At 46.0% G+C, this 26,219-nt stretch overlaps 1 protein-coding gene across 15 annotated transcripts in view; it reads left to right on the top strand.

Annotated features, from left to right (window-relative positions):
- The window catches only part of CFAP57 (cilia and flagella associated protein 57), an 84,764-nt gene extending 58,750 nt beyond the window's left edge, over window positions 1–26,014 (top strand). For 14 of the 15 annotated variants that reach the window (XM_055094363.2, XM_055094359.2, XM_055094335.2 and 11 more), the window contains 5 exons: window positions 4,155–4,271; window positions 5,926–6,060; window positions 6,142–6,285; window positions 14,878–15,010; window positions 25,633–26,014. In XM_055094363.2, coding sequence (XP_054950338.2) covers window positions 4,155–4,271; window positions 5,926–6,060; window positions 6,142–6,285; window positions 14,878–15,010; window positions 25,633–25,847 — 744 coding nt within the window. In that variant the 3' untranslated portion in view covers window positions 25,848–26,014. Of the gene's footprint in view, window positions 1–3,712; window positions 3,812–4,154; window positions 4,272–5,925; window positions 6,061–6,141; window positions 6,286–14,877; window positions 15,011–25,632 lie in introns of all 15 variants that reach the window. The other variant, XM_055094383.2, reaches the window with a different exon arrangement.
- The last annotated feature ends 205 nt before the right edge of the window (window positions 26,015–26,219 follow it).

Here is a 26,219-nt window from a genome sequence, read left to right as displayed (position 1 = left end):
TCAGCCTATATGCCTTCCCTGACCGCCCTAGACAAAATAGGCTTCTGCTCCCCCCTCCATCTTCTCTAATTGTTTGTGCTGAGCCGGGATAACAGATACAAGGGTGTCAGAGAGCACTGATGACCCAACTAGAAGTGCCAGAGCCATGGGGGTGCCAGTCTGCCTGGTGACGCCTGTACTCTGGTAAGCCCAGTAAAGAGCCAGGTGGAGATCAGTCCAGGGCCAGGGGGCCCAGAGAGGGTATGTCCTTGTGACAATGACTTTTTCCCTGGCTTCTGGGATGAGAAAGGATGCCCCCAGCTGACCACAGACCTGCCTCCGCCGGGCCTCCTACCATTCTTGAGTGCTTTCAGGGCCCCAAAATGGCAGCTGTCAGTCCTTTTGGGGTGCTATAACAAAATACTTTAGAAGGGATAATTTATGGCCAACAGAAATGTATTGCTGAAAGTACTGGAAGCTGGAAAGTCTAAGACCAAGGCTCCAGCAGATTTGGTGTCCAGGCCTGTTCCTCATAGATGGCACCTGCTATGTGTCCTCATGTGATGGGAGGGCAAAAGGGGGCAAACAAGCTCCCTCCAGCCTCTCGTACAAGGGCACAAATCCCACTTGTGAGGGCTCTGCCCTCGTGACCTGATCACCTCCCAAAGACCTGACCTCCTGATCCCATCACTTTGGGGGTTAGGTTTCACCATTGGAATTTGGGGTGGAGGGCACCAACGTTCATCAGACCATAGCAGCCTGAGAAGATGAGAGGAAGAGCAGAGGCCCCACCCACCTGGAGGGCCAGCACACCACAGGCCCCTGGAAATCACTGCCCCCTTTCTCCCTCCTCATTTGACACATTTGTCAGCTGCATTTCAGGTCGGGTCCGTTGTTTGCTAATGGTCAGCTTACTTTCCCCACCAGCACACCTGGGGGGACCATTCACCTTCTCTGGCAGTAACAGGGGCCAACCGTGGCCTTGATGCTCAGCAGGGAATACACTCGCACCTTGGGAGTGATTCCAGCAGGATCCCTCCTACCTCCTTTCACTGGTGCCAGTTGCTGTCAGGACTGATATCTGGGCCTGGGTGCTTCTGGGAGCCTCTGACCTTGGGGCTTCCCTCTGGGGGTCATAGACACCTTTGATTCATGCACTGTGGATCTCCTGTAAAGGTCTTTTTCTCCCAGGAAGGAAGCCTCAAGCCCTTGGCTCATTTGTAGAGCTGCAACTTCTAATAACACTTCCTGATTCAGGTACCCCCCCTCACATACTCTTTTTCCAACTTGGCTCTGATGATCCAAGGGTCCCTTTGCCCTGCCTAGGGGAGAGGTTTCCCGAGGCTTGTCGTTTTAGTTTACACTCATTTACTAGGGCAGGGTTTCTCAAGCTCAGCACTACTACTATTTTGAGGTAGGTAATTCTCTGTCATGGAGGGTCTGTCCTGTATATTGTAGGATGTTTAGCAGCGTCCCTGGTCCCTACCTGCTGGATCCCAAAAGCACCCCCTATCCAGGGTGTTAAAACTAAAAAATGCCTTCAGACCTTGCCAGAGGTCCCCTGGGGGGTGCAAAATGCTTTGTACCCTCCTGCCTGAGCCCCATTGAGAATCTCTGAGTGTGATGAAAAACACATGGAAAAGTAGATGGAATTTCCACACTGGGAAAAGATGCTTGTTTCCACGTAAGGGGCTAGGCTTCTGGCTGTCCAGCCAGCTACTCAAATTTGACCTATTTCCCAATTTTTCTATAAACAGATTATTTTTATTCTCAGAGTAGTATGAGTCTTTGCCTGGGGGAAAAAATGAACAGAAGTAAACAATATACTCCTGTATGCCCTCCCTGCTAACCTCATCTGTCACTGCTGGCCTGAGATTTAGAGAATGAGGCACTCAGACATGATCTTCGGGAGCCCCGCAAACAGAAGCCCCCTTTCTCTCTTCCAGCTGCCATTGCCTTGGCCTAGGACGCTATCATCTGCCTCCTCAGCCAAACTGGCAGCCTCCTGACTGGTCTGCCTGGCCCCCGTCTTGCTCTTTTCAGCAGAACCTCTGCATCAGGCCCTCTAAGATGCAAATTACATCATTCCACTCCTGGTCTAAGCCTTCAGCGGCTCTCCGAGCTTTCAGGATAAAGGCAAACTTCTCACCATTTGAGCCTCTGCCCTTGGATCCTGCATGACCTAGCTCAGCCAGCCTCTCCTGTCCCTCCCCTCTCCCCCTTCTTCAAATCCCTGCTCCTGCAGCCACCCTAAGCCACTTGTAGCCTGCAGAGATGCGCCAGGCTGCCCATGCCTCTGGTCCTCTCTGTGTGCAGGCTGTTCTGTCTGCCTGGAATTCTTTCCCCTTTTGTCCTCTAATACTTATTCTTCCTCCCAAATCCAGTGGACGCATCCCATCTTTTTGGGTGCTGCCTGCTCTCCTCCTCTGTGTTCACACAGTGCTTTCTGCCTTGACTGCAGTGTTTATCCTACTCCACCTGAATTTCTGATTTACTTCTTTCTTATCCTTGCAGACCTGAGGCCTCTTGAAGGCAGAAACTACTTAATCAGCCTCAGATCTCTAAGTCTACAACAAGCTGGGCGGCCCTTTCTAATGGGCACATTCTTTAGCTGTGCAAATACCCACACTCAATGTGTGTCCCCTACAAGGTGGCTCTATATAACTCTGCCAACACTGCCTTCTTATCTTGTCATTCCTCTTCCAGAAGCAGGGTGTTTCAGGCTCTTTTCGTGTGCCTCACTATTGCTCTCCTTTGCCCACCACACTTGCCATTATTCGTTCATTCATCAAATATTTGAGTGTCACCTTTATGCCAGGCTTTGGGTCAGAGGGCTATTCTGTCTATACAAAATGCTTCCAATAATGAGGAAAACCTTCTTCTAAAAGCTGCCCCTTTGTGTCTAGAACATGGATGTGTTCATTAGGGCCTCCTGGCACCCCCCAGAAGGTTACCAAGAGCCTTGAAATTTGACCAAGAGCCTGGGATAGACTAGAGGGGGAGGGTCTACTCTACCTAGCCGTGAAAAAATCCAGTGAATGATCCCATTCTCCCAAAACAGTCAGCAAACCTCCCTCTTATCAGAAATACTCGTGTCCACCAGATATAGTCCATAAGTCATTAGGAATTAGGTCAATGAAAGCTCATGCACGGCTAGTCTCATCCTAATTGGACACTCCAGTTGTCATTCCCACGACTTTGGTTAATATAAATGCAAAAATGAATTTTTAAAAAATCTTTCAGCCCGGGCGCAGTGGCTCATGCCTGTAATCCCAGCACTTTGGGAAGGCGAGGTGGGCAGATCACTTGAGGTCAGGAATTCAAGACTAGCCTGGACAACATGGTGAAACCCTGTCTCTCCTAAAAATACAAAAAAAAAAAAAAAATTAGTTGGGCATGGTGGCAATTGCCTGTAATCCCAGCTACTCGGGAGGCTGAGGCTAGAAAATTGCTTAAACCCGGAGGCGGAGGTTGCAGTGAGCCAAGATAGAGATCGCACCACTGCACTCCAGCCTCGGCAACAGAGCAAGACTCCATCTAAAAAAAATGTATTTCAGAAGCTCACTGGTGGTTTCTTATTTTTCTTGTGAAGACAGGACACTTCTCAGTTGTACTTTTTAAGACCTTTCAACAGAATGATGAGGCTGAGGCCCCTTCTCAGCTTCCCCTTTCCTGTTTTATGCCTTAGATGGGTGGTGCCCACATGTTGGTCCCTCCAAACTTTCTGCTTTAGAATGACCCCATTCTAAAGTGGCCCCAGAGGGTCGAGATTCACTTATACAACTTCAGAAAGCAGGTGAGGAAGGTGCTTCTCTGGGGAACCCTGCCTCGGGTGAGAGTTGAGATTCCAGTGCTTGGGTGTCACCAATTTATAAGGAATTCAAGAAAATAAAATAATCAGCATGGTTGAAGGAAAGGGAAAGTGACTCAGAGGGAAAACTTCCCAGCCTGGCCGTGGAAACACGTGATGCTGGTTTAGCATATCAGTCTAGGGGTGGGGAGCTGTTAGGAAAGCAAGTAGAAGAAAGGTTTTGATCCAGAGGACACAGAAGGGGATGAGAAAAGAAATGCCTGGGTGTCAGGGGTGGCGTCACCACTGAAAGACTACAGTTCTCAAATACAGTTTTCATTATCTAACTTTCTTCTTCTTGACTCTTTTCCCTTGTTCTCTACAGATGGAAGCTGAACTGGAGAATTTCCATAAGCAGAACACTCAACTGGAGCTGAACATCACAGAATTGTGGCAGAAACTGAGAGCCACCGATCAGGAGATGCGCAGAGAGAGACAGAAGGTGTGAGGGTTTCAGAGTCTGGCAGTTCTTGGATTCGGGATCTGGCACCTATCTGCAATGGGCAGCTGGCTTCCAAGAGGCAGAGCCAGCCCACTGCGAGGATATGTTTCCCATTTTAACTCACATTCTTTACTTGCTCCCAGCCCTGCCTGATTTCAGGCCCATGTAGATTTACATCACTGAACTCATCTGAGACTATAAAATGACTTTGGGTAAGTGATCAAGGAGGTGGGAAGCCAGCATGGCAGGAATATTTGTAGCATTTGGCTTCTTTGGAGGAGGAAAGTACGTGCTCAGAGAGGCAATTTGTTGCCGCTGGTTTAAGGCTTTGATGACTGAAAAATTGCCAAGGCCAGGGGAACCTCAAAGGTCATTGATTCCCATTTCTCCATGTTATAAATAAGAAAAATTAGGCCCCAAAAATTGGGAGGTTAAGAAACTTCACCCAGCACCCACAGCTAGTTAGTACACACAGAGCTAATAGTGGAATCTAGGTTTTCTGGATGTGGGCCAGGACACAGTTGTGCCCTCCTCCCTAGCACAGGCCACTCCTTAACATTTGTTGAATAAGATTGGAACTTTCCGTCCAGGCACAGTGGCTCATGCCTGTAATCCCAGCACTTTGGGAGGCCGAGGCAGGTGGATCACGAGGTCAGGAGTTCGAGACCAGCCTGGCCAACATAGTGAAACCCCGTTTCTACTAAAAATACAAAAATTAGCCAGGCATGGCGGCACACGCCTGTAGTCCTAGCTAACTGGGAGACTGAGGCAGGAGAATTGCTTGAACCTGGGAGGCGGAGGTTGCAGTGAGCCAAGATTGCACCACTACACTCCAGCCTGGGTGACAGAGCAAGACTCCGTCTAAAAAAAAAAAAAAAGATTGGAAATTTCCATCTTCTGCAGTAAGCATTAACTAACTCTGCACTAGGTAACACCAGCAGCTGCAGAGCTATAAACGTGAACTGATACAGATCCTGCCATTTCCATGCTGAAGAGGATGACTGGGGATTTGTGGCATGTGCATAATAGTTATATTGAGAGGTAGAAAACGATGGAACATGTAGAAAGGGCCATGGGAGCAAGGAGAAATGACTTTCTCCAGGTCAGGGTTGGGGAAGACAGGTAAAAGCATGATGAAGAGGGGACACTAGCCCAACTGTGTAGATGAACCAACCTGCCCACTCACAGCAGTGCTCCTGACTATCGGGAAGGGTAAGCACTGGATGAGCTAACACGGGGGACGTGGAAGCCCTGGCCAGGAATCTGCAAGAGAGAAATGATGCCATCTATCTTGGCTCTAAAGGGATATGGGTGACCACATGAGCTTCCTTTCATCTTGTAAGGCCTGTGGTCCTGAAAGGGAATCAGAGTCAATAAAGGAGCCCATCTGTGTGGCCTCTTAAGGATGAAGCCCCATGTAGGCTGTTCAGGCTGGGTGTCCAGCCGAGGGCAGGTGCACAAGACTTTTCGTGCCTCCACCTGTTGGCTGTGTGCCCGTCTAAGTTTCTATGCCCAGTGTGGCCCCTGGCAGTCAGCTGTCAGTCCCAGATGAGGCATCTCTTTTCCCTTTCTGTGCCATTAACCTCTGCCTGCAGCCCCCGCCCCTCTACCGAGAGCACCCTACAGCACCAGAAGGAAATGTCTCTGATTGCAGGAGCGAGACTTGGAAGCGCTGGTCAAAAGGTTTAAAACAGACCTCCACAACTGCGTAGCCTATATTCAGGAACCGCGGCTGCTGAAGGAGAAGGTTCGAGGTCTCTTTGAGAAGTACGTGCAGCGAGCAGACATGGTAAGCTCAGCCTCCCCTCCTGCCATGCACTGACCTCCGGGGTCTCCTCTCCCTCGCTGAGAATCTCCCGGGCCCCGTCAGGTGGAGATCGCAGGGCTGAACACAGACCTGCAGCAGGAGTACGCCCGGCAGCGGGAGCACCTGGAGAGGAACCTGGCCACTCTCAAGAAGAAGGTGGTCAAGGAGGGCGAGCTGCACCGCACAGACTACGTCCGCATCATGCAGGTACCTGCACGCTCCCCTCGGCCCCTGTGGAGGCCAAGCCATCCAAGATGAGAGATCCCATCAAGGGTCCCTCTGAGACCACCTGTCTTCAGGGCTCCCCAGGTGTCTGGGGGCCCAGTAGCTCCCCCTAAAGTCTTATTTTGGCTCCTCTCCTCTGAGCTCGTCTTGGCTGTGACTGTGGCTGAGAGCTCACCTAGGAGGTTTTCTAGGCCCTTCCATGCTGCACCCTGGCCTCCACCCCACCCAATGCCCACCTCCCTTCTCCACATACCCGATTCCTCTTTTCTACCCCATCTTTATCCAGAGCACACCTGTGTCCTGCCTCACTCCTCTCATCAGCCCCTTGGCCCTCTAGACCTTCATCCACATCATCTTACCTCTCCTGAGCCACTTTCCCTTCTCTCTTCCATTCCCAACTCTCATTTCACCTGACTTTGTTTTGCTCCTTTGTATTCTGCTACCCATATCTCGTGGCCACGCCTTATCTGATTTTTCTGGTGCCTCAGGTCCCTACCCTTATCTCTTGTGTCCCAAGTTAGCCACACCCTCCCAGAGCTGGCCTCACTCTGGTTTAATAAGCGCCTCACACCCACCTCCCTGGATCCTTCATAGGCTGTTCAGAGAGCCTGACCCCATTACTGCCGCCTCCACACAGGCACGTTATCAGGACTGCCAGTCGGGATTCTTCTGCCAGATTTCTGTTTGGGTATCAGTATCGTCTGAGGCAATTAATGTGAATTAGTATCAAAAGGGAACATCAGAATCACATTTATAAAGCACGTACCTTTTTATGTTCACATTTCTTTAATGCCATAATTAAAATACTGGAATGAGAACAGGTTGCAGTTAGATTGAAACAAACCAGTTCCCAGCTTGGCCAGTTCATACACAGCTGGGCAGAGTGCATTGTGATTCAGGCCAGACCCAGGCAGGGCTGGTCTCATGTCATCTTACGACCAGTCCCTGCTGAAAAGCAGCACAGTCCATCTACCCTTTGCCCTACTCCTTGGCCATGAAAGCCATCGGAGGCCCAGAGATAGAAGTGCTTCCAGCTGGTGGAGCCCTGAGACACCAGCAGCCGCACACTGAGCCACTGCTTAGGGCCTGGAGTGCCTAGAGCATGGAGAGCCCCCTGGGGCTCTGGAGTGCAGTGAGCAGGGAAGGGAAACCAGGATGACAGCAGGAGCAGTTGTCAGCTGCTGACATCACCGAGCACCCTCTGTGCCCTGTCACCAGAGTACAGGCCTGAGGAACTGGGTCCCTCTCTCCATGCCAAGCAGCCAAAGCAAACATCGATGTAGGAGGAGGAAGATCACAGGCTAGCCAGAGGGTGTGAGCGTCAGCATGAGGCTGCTGGGGCGGGCATCCTGTCCTCTTCTGCTTCCCCATGCCCCGGAGGGTGCTGGGCCAGGGTGGGGTAGAAAGCAGAGGAGACCCAAGCGGGCCTCCTGCCCAGCCCTGCCACTCCCTGATGGCTGGCAGAGGGAGCCATCAACAAATGAAGTCCCGGGAAGAACATTTTCTCCAGCAGCATTGTAACCTATGTGCTAGGGAGTCCTGTGGATCCAAATAAGTAACTCCAGCAACTGCAGGGAGTAAGAAGGGGCCCAGGGTGGGGGGTGTGTGGCAGGGGGTGCGGGTCTCCGGGTCCCTACCCCTTCAACCAGAAAGAGACTGCTTGCTGCTAACAGTGGAGCTCTTTTTGTTGGAAAAAAGTCTGGAAGATTTTAAAAAAAGAAAAGTTTTCAAAACCACTGTGCCGACCCTGGTTTACCCTGCTCCACCACTCCTCTGCCAGGAGACCTTGGGTAAATTCCTTAACTCAAGGAGCCACCTTGCCTATATGTAAAACAGGGAAGAAAACACCAACCTGAGAGTGGGGGGGTTCCTGCAAGATTGAATGGGACAACCATATAAGGCACTAGGCACTGGCCTGGTACAGAATAAGTGCTAAAAAAAAAAAAAAAAAAAAAAAAAAAGGCAATTTCCAGCCGGGCGCAGTGGCTCACGCCTGTAATCCCAGCACTTTGGGAGGCCGAGGCAGGTGGATCGTGAGGTCAGGAGATCGAGATCATCCTGGCTAACATGGTGAAACCCCATATCTACTAAAAATACAAAAAATTAGCCGGGCGTGTGGTGGGCACCTGTAGTCCCAGCTACTCTGGAGGCTGAGGCAGGAGAATGGCATGAACGTGGGAGGCAGAGCTTGCAGTGAGCCAAGATCGCGCCACTGCACTCCAGCCTGGGCGACAGAGCGAGACTCCATCCCCCCGCCCAAAAAAAAGGCAATTTCCATCCTCTTCATCCAAGCAAAGGACCTATCCAAGAACCAAGGTAGAAATCCAGTGGGAAAGCCTAGAAGCCCATCACAGGATGGGCCACGGGTGCCTGTGGACTGCAGGTGGCAGGGGTGGAGGGTGGAGGGTGGATGGCACAACTGATTCCAGACCCTCAGTTGGTGGCCTTGGTGTGTGCTGGTCAGGAGCCAGCTGGACCTCATCTTCAGTTGCCATGGCCCTGGCACTTCAATCCAAAAAGGCTGAGGAAGGCCACAGCAAACATGGCATCTAAGAGTAACTCATTAGAAAATAACAGAAAATGAGGTCACTGTCTCATTTGTATATTCAGACAGGAGCTCAGCCTCCCCACTCCATTCCTCAGCACACTGGCAGATATGAAAATAAGAGTTGCTATGAGATACAAACATCTAGGACATGCATTTTATTCATTCAGTACACATTTTTTGAGGGCTTCTTGTACAGCAAGCTCTGTGTCAGTCACTGAGGATTCCAAGATGAACGTGATAGTGTTCCTACTCTCAAGGAGTTAATCATTGGGAACCTGGACCAGATACAAATAATTACTTCTCAACTCATTGTATGCAGTGCTGTGGGCTCATCCTGGAAATGGGGTTCAGTGATGCCTTCAGGACTTGTGGAAGGTTTCTGGGGCAAGGGGCATTTGAGCTGAGCCTTGAAGGGTGAGTAGAGGTTGATCGTGGAACAAGTCAGGGAAGAGACTTCCAGGCTGTGGGAACAACCTGAGAAAAAGCAGAGAAGAGTGAGGCCTGTGAGGTGCTTGGAGACCCAAGAGTCCACGAGAAGAGAGTCCAAGTGGAGAAGAACCCACTGAAATGGTTGGTGGCTGAGGGTCATGTTGGAAAGGGCGTCCATGCCATGCCAAAAAGTACAGTTTGTCCTGTAAACAGGCTCCACCCAAGGTTTCTTAAGTAGGGGTGTCTTTGTTTTGAAAAGACAAAACACTCCATTGGCAAGGTGGGAAGACTGGTGGGGAAAGAGGCAGGTGGCGGAAAAACCCATTAGGAAATGACTGTCATGTTAAGGGTAGATGAGAAGTACTTGGAAAGGGGAAAGTTGTGGTGTCAAAAGGCATTTCAGAGTAGAAATGACAAATAGAAATGTCAGGTTAGACATGGGAGGAAGGTTGAAAGAACGGAGAAGGATTCCAGGATGGCTCATTTGTGCAGTTAGGCAGATGGTGAGCCCACTGACTGTGGGTTCCAGAAAGATGTCACTGATGCAAGGATTCCAAGTCCATGGAATAAATCTGTTGCCTGCTTTTTCCAGGCTGTGAGGTACTGCCATATTCTAAAGGCATCGACTCAGGCCATGCCATTAGGGGGTGCTGTAGGCATTCCCTTCTCTTCTCTGCTCAATACGGAGGTCGGAAAGACCTGCCAGGGTCATCAGTCAGTTCCAAAGGCCAAAGGCAGTCCTGGACAGCTTGGCAGAGCCCCTTTGCTTAGAAAGCTTTTTACATAAACAGTTTCACATCCCCCAAGACTTGGCACGTTGGTGGACCCCAGGTCAGATTTCCTCTGCAGCTGTGTAGACCTGGGTGGGGGTCTGCAGGATTGGAGGGGATTTTGGAGGTCAAACTGACAAGGGAGAGATCAGGAAGAGAAGGCTCGGCAAACCCATTGCATTCACATTTTTAATCCACAAAGCCATCCAAAGCAAAAACGGTCGACCTCAATGTGACCTCGGGACCCCTCAGAACACAGGCCATCCCAGAAAACATTTTGCAGGTAGCCCAACTTGTACTTATTGGGAGTGTCCTTGGCCATCATACTATGTGAGATATTGGAATGGAGGTGACATAAATGTGAGGGGGGACAGCAGAGCCTGGAAAGCAGTAGTCACGGAGGAGCAGGGCTCTCTGGATGGAGGCACGACAGGGTTCAGACACCAGCTCTACCACTGAGATACGGCCTCAGTTTCCTCACAAGGTTGGTGTAAGGATGAACTGAGGGACTGTATGCATGCTGTTTGATACATTTGCAGTGATCCAATCAACCCTTGCAATTGTGGTTACTCTTATTATCATTATCATCAAGCTCTTCCTGCCTTAGGTTCTGCTTGCCGCCTCCTGGCTCTGGGCCTGGAACACTCTTCTCCTCTGTCTCCCCTGGGGTGACACACTGTCACACTGGGTTGGGCAGGGGCCCAACCATGCTTCAGCCTCTCATGGCAGCTCTGCAGTGGAGCCAAGCGGGACCTCCCACGCCTGGCACAGTGACCAGTGTAAGCTTTCAGGAACTGGTTCTTAGATTACTTTTCTTAAATGAATACGTGAATGAATGAATGAATGAATGAATGAACAGAACAAGAGAGTCAGGCTGCACTGAGTGGTGGGCCTCAATCATACTCCAAAAAGGATCAAGCCCTGGAGACCCATTTAGGTAAGGGAGCATCATGAAGATGTCAGAGGTTGGCAGGGGGGTCAGGAACAGGCATTCACACCAACAGGTACCAGGAGCCAGAAATCCCAATCACAGTGACAGGGCTGTAGAGGGTGGAGAGGGTGGGGAGAAACCAGGGCAGGGCTCCACTTGCCGGGGGGCCTTTACAGCAGAACAAGGGAGAACACTGAGAGCTGGTGACAAACCAGCAGGAAGGATGAACATCAGAATCAACTCAGACACAAAATCAATAGGACTCAGTGACAGAATGGATGGAGATGACCAAAAAGAGGAAGCAGCTAAAGATGCAAACTGTGAGAGAACTCGAATTGTGCTTTCAGTTTCTAGTGCTTATTCTGATGATTGTTATTGAGTTATTTAATGAGGATCAGGAGAAGTGAAGCTTAGCGAGGCCTACTGAAGGGAGAAATGGAGAGAGACCTCAAGCGAGCAAGCTTCCCCCTGTGGCTCTAAGACCTTCCCTTCTGTTCTGGTCTCTTTCACCTGTCCCTTATCCCTTGGTCTGTAACTTCCTTAGTAGTAAGAATCTCATCTTATTCGATTTGGTATCCACTGCATTAGTTATTCATTTTCTCATCCATTTCACAAATATTTAATAAGCACCTCTAACATGCAAGGCAGGGTCCAAGGTCCATAACCCAATAAATATGTATTGAATTGATCATGTCATGATATAAAGTCTGCAAGGAGAAGGTCCATGGGAGGATCTAGCAGAGTTTTACCAGGCAGCATCTGGAAAGGAAATGCGGGAAACCTATCACTGTTATGAGACAATTTGGAACTGTAATGTTCCCCACCCTCCCTCCCAAACTGGGGAGACCGAAGAATGACAAGTCCAGCTTGGTGAGTAGATGAGTTTATTTAGGTCTTCCATGTGGGGCACTCCTGGGCAGCAGCAGGACAGCTCTAGAGACCTGCTTTGCCTCACATCTCTAAGCTGCTTTTAAGCTAATTTTCTGGCTCTTCACCTACTGTGTATGTGCCATGGGACTGTTTTCCTTAGTAGGTTTTCAGATATCTTCTAGGATGTTTGGATTCTCAGGGACACCTGCTCCACAGCTGGGCACCATGGCCTTGACTAACTGCCTGGCCTTGAGGGTTCAGACAGTGAACATACACCCTTAAGTAACCTGGTCGGGGACCCATCACACTACAATCAACAAGGCCTGGGTTGGTTAAAAGGGTAAAGCATTCGATGGAGAAAACATCTGATTCAGAAACACAAGTACAAATCCTAGCATGAAGAATGAGGGGTTGACAATGGGGACTGGGCATTTCATCCGAGACAGAGAGATTTCATTACTATAAAGGAATACCTGAGGCTGGGTAATTTATAAAGAAGAGAGGTTTATTTGGCTCACAGTTCTGAGGGCTGTACAGGAAGCATGGCACCAGCATTGCTTCTGGTCAAGACCTCAGGAAGCTTTCACTCATGATGGAAGGCAAAAGAGGAGCAGGCGTGTCACATGGCGAAAGAGAGAGTAGGAGAGGAGAAGGGGCCAGTGTCGCTCTGTCGCCCAGGCTGGAGTGCAGTGGCACGATCTCGGCTCACTGCAAGCTCCGCCTCCTGGGTTCATGCCATTCTCCTGCCTCAGCCTCCCGAGTAGCTGGGACTACAGGCACCCGCCACCACGCCCGGCTAATTGTTTGTATTTTTAGCGTAGACGGGGTTTCACCATGTTAGCCAGGATGGTCTTGATCTCCTGACCTCGTGATCCACCTGCCTCGGCCTCCCAAAGTGCTGGGATTACAGGTGTGAGCCACCGTGTCCAGCCGAGGCCAGGTTCTTTTAAAACAACTAGTTCTTGCAGGAACGAATAGAACAAGCACTCACTCATTACTGCGAGGATGGCACCAAGCCCTTCATGAGGAATCTGCTCCCATGACCCAAATACCTCCCTCTAGGCCCCACCTCCAACACTGGGGATCAATTTTCAACAGGAGATTTCGAGGAGACAAACATCCAAACTATATTGTAAGGAATACTGAAATTAAGTAATATACTGGAAGTCTAAAGGTGTAGATCTGTGCTTTAGATGAAGCATTTCTGGAGGAAAAGAATCATTGCGGTGTCTCTAGCCCGACCCCTGCTCCCTTCTGGGCTCCACAGGTACCTCCCCACAGCAGAGGACCGTTTGTCACAGCTCAGGGAGAACAGTGCTTAAGACCATCCTGTTCTCTGGGCTCTGACTCCGTAGCCACCACTCGTGAGATAATGTCCCAAGTAGAAGCACAGTTTGTTCCTGGCACAGGTCCATTTTATGTAGATTTGGCCTGCAACTGCCTTTTCTGGTATGCAGACCCTCAGGTGCTTTGCAACTGAAAGTGTGGTCTGGCCTGCAGACCAGCAGCAGCATCTCTTGGAAGCCCAGTGCAGGATTTCAGGGCCCATTCCAGACCTATGAGTCAGAGGGGCATCTAACAAGGTGGTCAGGTGATGTATTTGTATGGTCATACACAAGGAACTGCTGTAGACAAGCTGACTACTGTGGCTGTGGGCTCTTAAGAGCAAAGTGGCCAGTCTCTTTGGGCCCTTGGAGATGGGGCTCCTCCTTGGGGTACTTGTGCTGGGCGTGAAATGGAAGGCAGAGATTTGAGGTGTGGGAAAAGAGGAAAGAGACTGTTTGGTCCCAGGGTGCAGAGTCTGCACCACCTGGCCCCCAGCAAGCTTCGTCCTCACTCCTGTCGACTCCCCTCCTTTCACTCTGCATTCCAGTGATGCAGGACTGTTGCAGGTCTCCCCCACCCCCATCAGCTGTGTCACATTCTGTGCCTTTGCTTCTGCTGTTCTAGTTGTCTGGGACACCCTTTACCCTCTCCTTGGTGACTCCTTCAAGCCTCAGCCCAGGGGTCAATTCCTAGGAATCCACCCTAGTCATTCAGGCAGAAGGAAGCATCTTTCCTCTAGGCCCACTCCTCCATCACAGCAAGGTGGCCACCATGCTAAACTGTACCCACACCCCCCACTAAACTATAAACTCCTCAAGAGCAGAAGCTAAGATTTACACTCTCTATACTCTAGGATTAACATAGTATCTCCATAATATTGGATGACTACATTATAGGTACTCAATAAACATTTATTAGATGAATGGTTGGTTGGATGGATGGATGGATGGATGGATGGATGGATGGATATTTGTCAAACACAAATAAGAGAAGTGAGCTTCCAATGGATGCAGCAGATGTTAATTATCCATTTACTTTTCTGTTTTACTCACTAAATAGCATGCTGCTAAGGGCAGACCATATCCTATTTCTGTTTGCACTTTATGGACTTACCAGATAGCCTATAAATGTGGGTTCAGCAAATGAATGAAGTATAGCACAGTGCTTACGAACTCTGGAGCCAGACTGTTGGGGTTGGAATCCTGACTCTACCACTTGCTAGCTGTGTAACTGAGCAAGTCATATACCTCTCTGTGCCTCACTTTTCTCTTCTGTAAAATTGTGATTATAATAACAATTTATAATTGTTTTTGTGATTATAATAATAGCCATATAATTATATATAATATAATAGCCATATAATAGCCAATAATTGTGATATAATAATAGCCATATGGTTATTATGATGCATTTAAACTCATATAAAAAGTGCATGGAAAAGCATTGTTGTTGCTGTTGACGTTGCAACAAGCATGGGTGGATGTGAATGGTGCTGAGTCTACCCGAAAGTAAGTTAGCTGGTTCCTTAAGAGGCTGAGCAATAGGCTGGAATAAAGGCTCAGGCCCCAATAGAGGATCCAGAGTTCTGGATCCAGACCTAACCCTGCCCATTCCCCATACACTCAGCCTAGGAGGGTATGCCTTGTGCCCACTGACCATTCATCCATCCACCCTCCCTCTCTCTTCCCCCTTTTCTGCAGGAAAATGTCTCTCTGATCAAGGAAATTAATGAGCTCCGCAGGGAGCTGAAGTTCACTCGGTCCCAAGTCTATGACCTTGAAGCAGCTCTGAAACTGACCAAGAAAGTCCGACCACAAGAAGTTTCAGAGACAGGTAATATCACCAGTGGCCAGGGGAGATGGGCACTGGGACGAAGGGATTGATGGCAGCTGCAGGCAGGTCTCCCTTTGGCTTCCTTCTGTATCAGGTCCCATCTACACATGGCCTTCTGGGATCCTGTCCGGGGCACACGCCTGCTCTTTGAGGAATCCATGAGGGCCTTCCCACACTCAGACACACACAGGTCCACAGTCCCCTGGCTGACATCCTTGAGGTTAGCTACCGTTCAGAATGCAGACTCTTTCAGATTTTAGAAAGCGAATACTTTATATAACATTCCCAGAGGGGTCTGGGGCAGTGCCCTAAAATCAAACACTTTAGTATTTCTGTAGTGACATATGAATATTCACACTAAGCTTCCTGAATTTAAAAAAGCACTCTGTTTTTAGATCTTCTTGCATTTTAGAATAGTGAATAAGGGATTGTGAACCTGTACAATTAAAATGAAGACAAAAAGCAAGATGAGGAGCTATTTAAAGGAAGAGGGGAAATAATTACATAAATATTAAATGAGTCAGTTACTGCAATTATATCCTAAAGTTCCTCTGAATTTCTGACGGCCAAGGCAAAAAGAGAAACAAAGAAATATGATCGTTTATATCATGCTCATTGTATGGCAAAAGGGAGCTTTTTTCTGGAGAAACAAACGTTTCCCTGGCAATAAATTCTCTGAGAAACTTACCACATGGATCCTTACAAAAGGAATGTGGAGTAACAATGAACAGCCTTTAATTATATATGCCGCTTTCAGGCCCCAAAGAAGCATTTTTCAAGTATCCACTCCTTATCTGGACAATCGATAAAAACCAAGAGATTAAGGCATCTCTATGGCAAATTAAGCCAACATGGTTCAAGTTTTTGTTTTCTGGTGGTTTACATTAAGGAATAAAGATTAGAGGCTTGAACTGAAATATCCCATAGCTATGGATTGGGTCTCTGAAGTGTCAGTTGTCTCTTGTCCCATGGTCACATAAGATTATGATGAGGAAAAGTGGCTGAAAGGTACACAGGAACCTTGTACTATTTTTGCAACTTATTGTTAGTCTTCAACTATATAACTATATACATTTAATTACAAAATTAAATACATATATAAGATTTTATATATATGTATATAATTTTGTTGTCTTGTGCACTTTTGGCTAGGGTTGAAGTTGAAACAAGAGTAAACCCTGAATAGTACCTGAAGTGGCAATACCAGGCCTACAGGGTTGATGTGAGAGCACAGCGTGTGTCATAAAGACTGAGATACTTGGGGCCAGGTGCGGTGGCTCACATCTGTAACCCCAGCACTTTGGGAGGCCGAGGCAGGCAGATCACAAGGTCAAGAGATCGAGACCATCCTGGCCAACACTGTGAAACCCCGTCTCTACTAAAAATACAAAAATTAGCTGGGCGTGGTGGCGCGGGCCTGTAGTCCCAGCTACTCGGGAGGCTGAGGCAGGAGAATCACTTGAACCTGGGAGGCAGAGGTTGCAGTGAGCTCAGATTGCACTACCGCACTCCAGCCTGGACAACAGAGTGAGACTCCATCTCAAAAAACAAAAAATAAAAAAACAAAAAAACCTGACATACTTGACTTCTCAGAGGTGAAACCATCTTCTCTTGAAAATAAAGCACAGATGTGAACAATTGCAAAACTTCTCTTAAAAAATGTTTCAGGCCAGGCGCCGTGGCTCACACCTGTAATCCCAGCACTTTGGGAGGCCAAGGCGAGCGGAACACTTGTGCCCAGGGTTCAAGACTAGCCTGGGCAACATGGCGAAACCACATCTCTACAAAAAATACAAAAATTAGCTGGGCATGATGGCATATGCCTGTAGTCCCAGCTACTCGGGAGGTTGAGGTGTGAGGATTTTAGAGTAAAATTGATCACCTGAACCTCAGAGGTTCAAGGCTGCTGTGAGCCATGATCACGCCACTACACTCCAGTCTAGGTGACAGAGCAAGACCCTGTCTCAAAAAAAAAAAAAAAAAAGTTTTAAATATGTCCAAGTATCCTAACAAATATTCATTTGAGACCTCCTCAGGATGCCATGTGATATAGCCAGAGTCTTCATATTACTATCTTGGAGATTTCCAGACATATACAAAAATTGAGAGAGAAGTCTAATCAATTCCTGGGACCCCAGTCCCCTACTTCCAACAAATATCAACTCCTGTCACTTGTGATTCATCAACATACCCCCACCCCGACCCAGAAGCCAGAGTGGTGAACCTAGAAGAAATCCAATGTATGCCACAAAACCCTCAAAAGGCTCAGGAATGATCAGAAGCAGATATCTCTGGAGGTGGAAGTGAAGGTAGGGCTGAAAACAGAAAAAAATCTGTTTAAGAAGCTGTTAGATCCACCTACTATCCAACACAGTGGCTAAAAACAGACCCACATCAAGTCCATCATCTTGAAATTTCAGAACACCAGAGTATGAGGAAAGAACTCCTCCAGACTTCCAAAGGAGTTAAGGAAAATTTTTATACAAAGGATCAAAAATCACAATTACAGGATACAAAATCAATGCACACAAAAATGTTGCAATTTTTATATACTAACAATGTACTATCCAAAACGGAAATTAAGAAAACAATTGCATTTACAATTGCATCAAAAAGAATAAAATACTTGGGAATAAGTTTAACTGAAGAAGCAAAAGACTGAACACTACAAAACATTGCTGAAAGAAATTAAATACCAGTAAGTGGTGGATTGGAAGACTTGTCATTAAGATGTCAGTACTACCCAAAGTGATCTGCAGATTCACTGCAATCCCTATAAAAACCTCAATGACATTTTTGCAGAAACAGAAAAATCCATTCCAAAATTCATATGGAATATCAAGGTACCCTGAATAGCCAAAACAATCTTGAAAAAGAAGAACAAGGTTGGAGGTCTCATACTTTCTGATTTCACAACCTGCAACAAAGCTATAGCAATCAAAACAGTGTGATACTGGCGTAAAAACAGACATACAGACCAATGAAATAGAATATAGAGGCCAGATATAAACCCTCAAATAAATGGTCAAGTGATTGTCAACAAGGGTACCAAGATCATTTAGTAGGGAAAGGACAGTCTTCTCAACAAGTAGTGTTGGGAAAACTGGATATACACATACAAAAGAATTAAGGTAGACACTTACCTTACACCATATACAACAATTAACTCAAAATGAATCAAAGATCTAAACAGAAGAGCTAAAACTATAAAACTCTTAGAAGAAAGCATAGAGGAAAAGCTTCATAACATTGGATTTGGCAATTATTTATTTGGCGAATGACACAAAAAGCCCAGGCAACAAAATAAAAAATAGATAAGTTGTTTGTGAGATTTGCAGCAATGTAAGCAACGCAGGCATGTATGTGAGATTTGGCTCCATACTAAATCTGGCATCATGCTTAATTGTATTAAAAACCTGAACATATTTTGTTTTCGAGTACATACATGACGGCCCATCAGTGATAAACAGCTTGAGATTAAAAATTACTAGAAAGTCTCACCTTTTTTATTACTACTTAATCCAAGTGAATGTCACTTTAAATTAGTTTGAGAGAAATTCTAATCAATATAATTTCCTTAAGGACAAGGCCAATGTTTCCTGAACATTAAAACTTTGTACCCATATCACAGTTCTTCTTCATTAAAGGAAAAGATCTAAAACCAACACAAACTATTGATTCAAGTGACTCACACTAGAAACAAACACCACTCAAACAGTTCCACTTTCATCCACCTCTCCAAACAACAATATATAATGTACTATTTCTGTTCAGAACTTATAAAAGCCTTCCACTAGAAACTAAAGAACATGGATGATTTTATACATATGCATACACAAGCAAAACACAAAAGAGAACAAACAGCAAACAAATAAAAATTAGAAGCAAAACAAACAGGAAACCAACCCCAACATTTCCCCACTCAGTCTACCCTGGAGACTACCATGTTACCCAGAGCCCAAAAAACCACATGATTAATATTTTATTCTTCATACACAATTCAATATCCTTAAGTCCACCAATATCACCATACATCCTGTGCAATCAAGAAATTCACCCTAGGTACATGACCTATTAGTAAGTACTCCAGTGCCAGCACTATTGACGCAAAACAGCAAACACAGTGTGAAGCAATACAGGCATGTATGTGAGATTTGGCTTCACACTAAATCTGGCTTCATGCTTAACTGTATTAAAAAAGAATTGCCAAACTGCCAATGCATTTGTTTAAAATATTTCTTATTTTGCCTTCATCAAGACTAAGAATTTTAACTATGAAAGTGTTAATTATCCAAATTTCTCCAATTCTTTATAAGGTTTTAAAGAATATTTTATTATCTAAACTTTCTAATTTCTCTGTATGTGCAAAGAAACAAACAAAAAAAAACTACATATGACTTACACAGACCATGCGTGACATGCTTAAGCTTTCCATCCAGTCCCAGATTTTATTCTTCTTCATTTTTCTTTAAAGAACCAGTCATTTGGCCAGGTGCGGTGGCTCATGCCTGTAATCCCAACACTTTGGGAGGCCAAGGTGGGTGGATCACGAGGTCAGGAGATTGAGACCATCCTGGCTAACATGGTGAAACCCTGTCTCTACTAAAAATACAAAAAATTAGCCGGGCGTGGTGGCAGGCACCTGTAGTCCCAGCTACTCGGGAGGTAGCCACTCAGCTACTGAAGCAGGAGAATGGCGTGAACCCAGGAGGCAGAGCTTGCAGTGAGCCAAGATTGCACTGCTGCACTCCAGCCTGGGTGACAGAGCAAGACTCTGTCTCAAAAAAAAAAAAAAAAAAAAAAACCAGTTATTTTGCTCCAGGACAAAAATTCATCATACAAAATTCTTTCTCATACAAACTTACTATCTTCTCTTTATAACCTTCCTTACCAAAAAATATATCTCCATATCCATAACTTTCTTCACATCTCTCTCCCCTACCTTGTTTCATAAAAAAATTTTCTTTTTTTTTTTTTTTTGAGACAGAGTCTCGCTCTGTCGCCCAGGCTGGAGTGCAGTGGTGCAATCTCGGCTCACTGCAAGCCCTGCCTCCCGGGTTGACACCATTCTCCTGCCTCAGCCTCCCTCGTAGCTGGGACTACAGGCACGTGCCACCAGACCTGGCTAATTTTTTTTTGTATTTTTAGTAGAGATGGGGTTTCACCATGTTATCCAGGATGGTCTTGATCTCCTGACTTCGTAATCTGCCTGCCTCAGCCTCCCAAAGTGCTGGGATTACAGACGTGAGCCACAGTACCCGGCCATAAAAAAATTTTCATGTCCATAATTTGAATTAACTTTTAATAACTTCTAAATTAGACAAAATTATTTTTTTCTCACTAATAACATCTTTTGACCCATTTCATATACAGAATTATATATTAACTATAATTATTATCCTTAATAACCTTAAATTTTAGTGAAACCCTAAAAAGCAAGAAATCCTGAACTATCAGATATGAGCATTTTATACATGAGAACAATTCCACAACTTTTGGAAACATATTTCTCCATATCATAACCTTTTTTTTAATTTTATTTTTTGAGATGGAGTCTCACTCTGTCACCCAGGCTGGAGTGCAGTGGCGTGATCTTGGCTCACTGCAAGCTCCGCCTCCTGGGTTCATGCCATTCTCCTGCCTCAGCCTCCTGAGCAGCTGGGACTACAGGCACCCACCACCACTCCCAGCTAATTTTTTTTTTTTTTTTTTTTTGTATTTTTAGTAGAGACGAGGTTTCACCATGTTAGCCAGGATGGTCTCGATCTCCCGACCTTGTGATCCACCCCCCTCGGCCTCAGCCTCCCAAAGTGCTGGGATTATAGGCGTGAGCTGCCGTGCCCAGCCCATAACCCTTTCTTAATTGGAAATGACCCAGATACCCAGATAGCCAATGAGCATCAAAAATAATTTTAAGATTTTAAGTTACACAAAAAGTTTACCTAAAACATTTATCCCATTGACATGTATTTGGTTTCTTCATTTTTAACAGTTTATCTAGATTACTTCTGAAAACTGAGATATTAGACACAATTATACAAAGTTAGTTATTTCCTTGTTAACCATTTCTTTTTTTTTTTTTTTTTTTTTTTTTTTGAGATGGAGTCTTGCTGTGTCACCCAGGCTGGAGTGCAGTGGCGCAATCTTGGCTCACTGCAACCTCTGCCTCCCGGGTTCAAGCAATTCTCCTGCCTCAGCCTCCCGAGTAGCTGGGACTACAGGTGCACGCCACCACACCCAGCTAACTTTTTTTTTTTTTTTTTTTTTTAAGTAGAAATGGGGTTTCACCGTGTTTGCCCAGACTGGTCTAGAACTCCTGAGCTCAGCCAATCCGCCCACCTCGGCCTCCCAAAGTGTGGAGATTACAGGTGTGAGCCACTGCGCCTGGCCCAACCATTTTCTTAATAGCCAGTGAACATCAGGTGCTCACCTAAATAAAAGGCTCAAAGTTAAATACATAGATATTTTTGCCAATAACTCAGAAGATTCACCTAACAACATTAAATTAGTCTCATCTGTCAAAGAAGGCATACCAAAATCATTTTGTTTTGGCTAGATTAACAGCTTTACAACCTTCTATGCCAAACACTGAAACCTCAAAATATCTAGCAGAGACATATATAAAACCCAAACAAAAATGTATGCTGACAATTTCATTCTACCAATAATTTTAAAGCCGGTTTGTTTAGTAAAGATTTACATAAGTCACGTGAACTTGAAAATTGCTTGGACTTTTTCACTTAACGTATGAGTGCTCTTTTACTTATAAGCCAATTTGGTAGACACAACATGTAACAATAAGTGTACATACAAATAGACACATACAAGTAGACACACACACAGACGAAAATCCAATAATTTTACCTTAGAACTCTAGCCATGAAATGCCAATACAAGCGTACTGGTTTTACATGGTTATACGTTGTTTGCCCCAATAGTTAATCCAGTGAAGAATATGAACCAAAATTTTGGGTAAAGCAGTGTCCATGGCAGTTTGATTTTTAAAGGCCAAACTTCCCCGGACTCCAAAGAACACTGGGGCTAAACAGCACCGAAGGAAAACATCACATATTAACCAGGCCCAACTCTGCTTAGAACAGCAGCACAAAAGCCTGGATCCATGCAACTCCATCCCACTTTTCCATTCAGCAGCAAAGTCCAGATTCCAAACAAGATTGGGGCCAAATAGTATTGCAAAAGAATATCAAGTTGGCTAAATTCTGATTTCCCATGACTATATCAAACACACACAATCACCAAAACACTATCCAACTGCTGCAGCAACAAACAAGCCCCTAGTGTCCAAACTGAAACAGCCAGGGTGCACCCTTTCTCTACTGGTTGGGCTTGATCGACCTGCAAATGGAAATTCCATAAAGAATTTCCCAAATTGAGAGGAGCTGATCCCACTGTCTGGTACCCAAAAGAGACACTCACTTTCTGGGACGCAACACACAATTACAAACAAGTCCTCAAGAGTGTCCATACTGAAACAGTCAGGGTGCTTCCCTCTCAGTCAGTTGGTCTTGTTCCACCTACAAATGGAAATTCCTTTAAAATTTTCCCAAATTGAGAGGAGCAGATGCTGCTCACCTATCTGTGTACAGATGTCAAATTTCAAAGGCAGTTCTTCCAAGGCAATCAGGAACAAAGTTGGGGCTGGCTGTGGCAGGGCCAGAGAGAGATGGAAATTCACCTCCAGCCAAAATTAGGTGGGCAGCTGCTTAGGAGGGCTTCTGAGACTCTCAGCCCACAGCAACCGAGCTGCCATGAGCAAGACATTCCTGGTCAAGGAAACAAAATATATTGCTGAAACACCAGGAGTTTGGTCAAGGTCCTGGTGCTTGCAGCATAGAAAGCCAATCACTGGGAGGACAAGTATTACCAAGGAAGAAGGCTTTAATCAGGTGCTGCAGCCAAGGAGATGGGAGCTCAGTCTCAAATCCATATCTCTGACTGACTAAAACAGGGAGGGTTTATATACCAGGGAAGAAATATTACATGGGTAAGAAAACAAGAACTAGGGAGGGGCCAAGGGCCACCTCGTGCAGTGATCTGGTAAGTTTCAGTTCTTTGACATTTCCTTTTTAAGGAGCCTGAAGGTCCTTTCCTGAAGAACGAACTCAGATAAAACAAATACAGGTTTCAAGCTTTAAGAGAAGAAGGGTAAATTTCTATGTTTATTCAAAAACAACTGTCTATGGAACTATTGAGACAGTTTCATTAGCAATATGGACATATAAAATTTCACAAATGAAAAAACAAAGCAATTATTAACTTTAGGAAACACAAATTATTGTATGGAAAAGATAAATGAATCATTGTATACTACATGGCTCAACTGTGACCAGCAGTTATATAAATCATAATTAAATTCTGACTATTGATCTACTCAAAATTAGGAGGATGAAAGGACGGGAATTTGCAGGGGCAGGGGAAGGTGCTGAAGGAAAGCTAAATCCTCGTCTTTCATAGAGAGAAGTCAACAGAGAATGCCTAAAAATGATAAGTCAAAGAAGCAACGTAAGTACATTAATCAAAGCAGTGTATGGAAGTAGATATAAAGGAATTAGCTAAACTAATTGAAATTGTTGCCTCTGAGGATTGAGAAATTGAATGGAATGTAGAATAAGAGATACTGTTATTTGTAATAAGCCTTATAGAGTTATTTGACTATGAGCATATATAATTTTCATAAATAAATTAATAAAATATTAGGAAAACCTTGCTTTCCTTCCAGTTTACTATTGCAGGCACATTTTTATTTTTCTCCCCTTATGCATATGGGAAAACTGACAAGGATATCTGTTTTAAAAACAAAGAAAAGAAAAGAAAGAGTCAAAGCAAAATAGAACGAATTAAGAAACTAAAGGTTGACTAGAGGAGAAAACTTATCTTGCATAAGAAGATGGGTGAGAAACTGTTTGTGTCAATCTTGGCTCTGGATGAAGGAAAGAAAAAACTTCAGACAAGGTCTCTGCATGACAATTTCTAACCAAAAGTCCCTACTCAGACAAGTTTTAGTCTAGAATTTGCATTCAATTTGTGGCTCAAGGCGATCTTGGCTGAAAATTTACCTTAAAAGGACCCCACAGTAGTAGTGTCCCTAGGCCCCAAGCAGAAGCAAATGCAAATTTTCTCTGGAGGAGTACCTTTTAAATATAGGCTTCAAAGAATTCCCATAAATAGTGTTCTGAGGAACATGAGCTCACAATCAAAAGTCATTAAATACTTGAAAAAATAAACCACCAGAAGTGAAAATCAACAACAACAAAAAAATCAAACTACAGAATAAAACCAACAAAGACTCATAGCTAGTATGATTATTAAAATAAGAAAATTTCATGTCTGAAAAAATAAAAAAGGAATTTGAAAATAAGACAAAAAAGCAAAAGTCTTCCAAAATTGCATAGGCAGATTTGAAAAGGAACCAAATAATACTTCTAGAAATGAAAACTATTATAATTAGAAGCTCAATGGACAGATTGAACAGTAGATTAGACACATCTGAAGGGGGAATTTGTGAGCTAAAAGAATAAATTGCCCAGATTGCAGCCCAGAGAGATAAAGATATAGTAAAAGACAAAGAGGAGAGAGTGGGATAATGCAATGTATGTCTAATTGAAGTTTGAGAAAGAAAGAATGAGGAGAGGCAACATTACAATAAGGCACAGCCAAGAGTTTTTCCAGAATTGATGAAAGATGCCAATCATCAAATCCAGGAAGCCCAGTGGATCCCAAGCAGGGCGCATGGGACAGGAGGACAGGGCAACTAGAACACTGAGGGTGCTGTTGGGAAGATGGAGGAAGAAACTCACTGGGGTCTAGCTGGCCAGAAAAGGGAGTAAATCTAAAAGGAGCCAATTTGGTAGGCAAGAAATTGAGTTGTCCAGGAAGAGGGGGTTCTCAGTTCAGTCCAAGATCATGTGTGTCATGCATAGAGCAGTTACAGCAGTTGTGGTCAGAGAACAGTGCTAGAGTGAAAGACCTAAAGCATGGCATCAGGGGAAGCCACAGGACTGGGTGCTGGCATGGCGTGGAGGCCAAGGTCACTAATGCTGCAAGTTCAGCCTTGCGGGGCAGGGGTGAGCCGTGGACCCTGGTGGACACTGCCATTGCCCAGGATGATGCCAGCACCTGAGACAGGGAGGATGACTCAGGGGAGAAAGTTCTCAAGGAACAAGGTATGAGTGGACACACCTGGAGAGGCACGAAGGGGTCTGTCTCCAGGAGCAGGGGTTTTGCACAAGGAGAAAGACTGGCAGTTCAGAAGCCAACATAGGTCAGGAGAAGAGTGCCATCCTGCTAGGATGTGGAGAATGGGAGAAGGGGCCGCCTCCATGGGTGGGGGCCTCTGTGCAGGCGGATCTGGGGGCTCAGGAGAGAGGCTGGGCTGGGGTGGTTCTCAGTATTCACCTCATCACTCTGAAGTATGCTGCTTCACTTCTCCATCTCTCTGCGAGACAGCAAAATGGCTTATCACTGTACCTCCAGCATCTGGGATTGAGTGCTCCACAGTAGGTGCCCAATAAATGTTTGAGGAAGCAGGGAGGGAGGAGGGGAGGATCGGCTCTGCAGCAGTGCAATGGACAGGCCCACATGAGTCCTGTTGTCTCTTACAGAACCCAGCAGGGACATGCTCAGCACAGCTCCCACCGCAAGGTTGAATGAGCAAGAAGAAACTGGGAGGATCATCGAAATGCAGCGCCTAGAAATCCAGCGCCTCAGAGACCAGATCCAAGAGCAAGAGCAGGTCACAGGGTTCCACACCCTCGCTGGAGTTCGGCTTCCTTCCCTCTCCAACTCCGAGGTAGACTTAGAGGTGAAGACCAACTGACCCCCTCTGGTGAGCCATCTCCAGCCACAGCCAGAAGAAACACAGCATGTCTGTCCCCAAGCCAGACTTGCGGTTGGAGTCTGTATGGTCCCTGCAGCACTGACCCCAGCAACCTCTTTCTCTTGCCCTGGGGAATTTGGGACACAGAATAAAGGTGTTTGCCCACACCTTGTCTAACTTCTGCTCAGCTGGGGGGCCAAGGCCAGAAGAGGGAAAGAGGGGAGGCTTAGGACTGGGGGCTCCAGCTCATCTGAAGCCACCTCTGCTTGTCCCTTTCTGGGCACAGGACTGCCTGGCACTGAGAGATCACACTGGACTTGGGCTCTCTCCTCTGCCAGCTCAGGCAGGACCAAAGCCTGTTCATTCCTATCT

Source organism: Pan paniscus, chromosome 1 (genome assembly GCF_029289425.2).
Source record: "Pan paniscus chromosome 1, NHGRI_mPanPan1-v2.0_pri, whole genome shotgun sequence".
In the NCBI taxonomy this organism is placed as follows: Eukaryota; Metazoa; Chordata; class Mammalia; order Primates; family Hominidae; genus Pan; species Pan paniscus.
The sequence above is the reverse complement of the archived record's forward strand: the minus strand, read 5'-3'. Positions and strand labels throughout refer to the sequence as shown.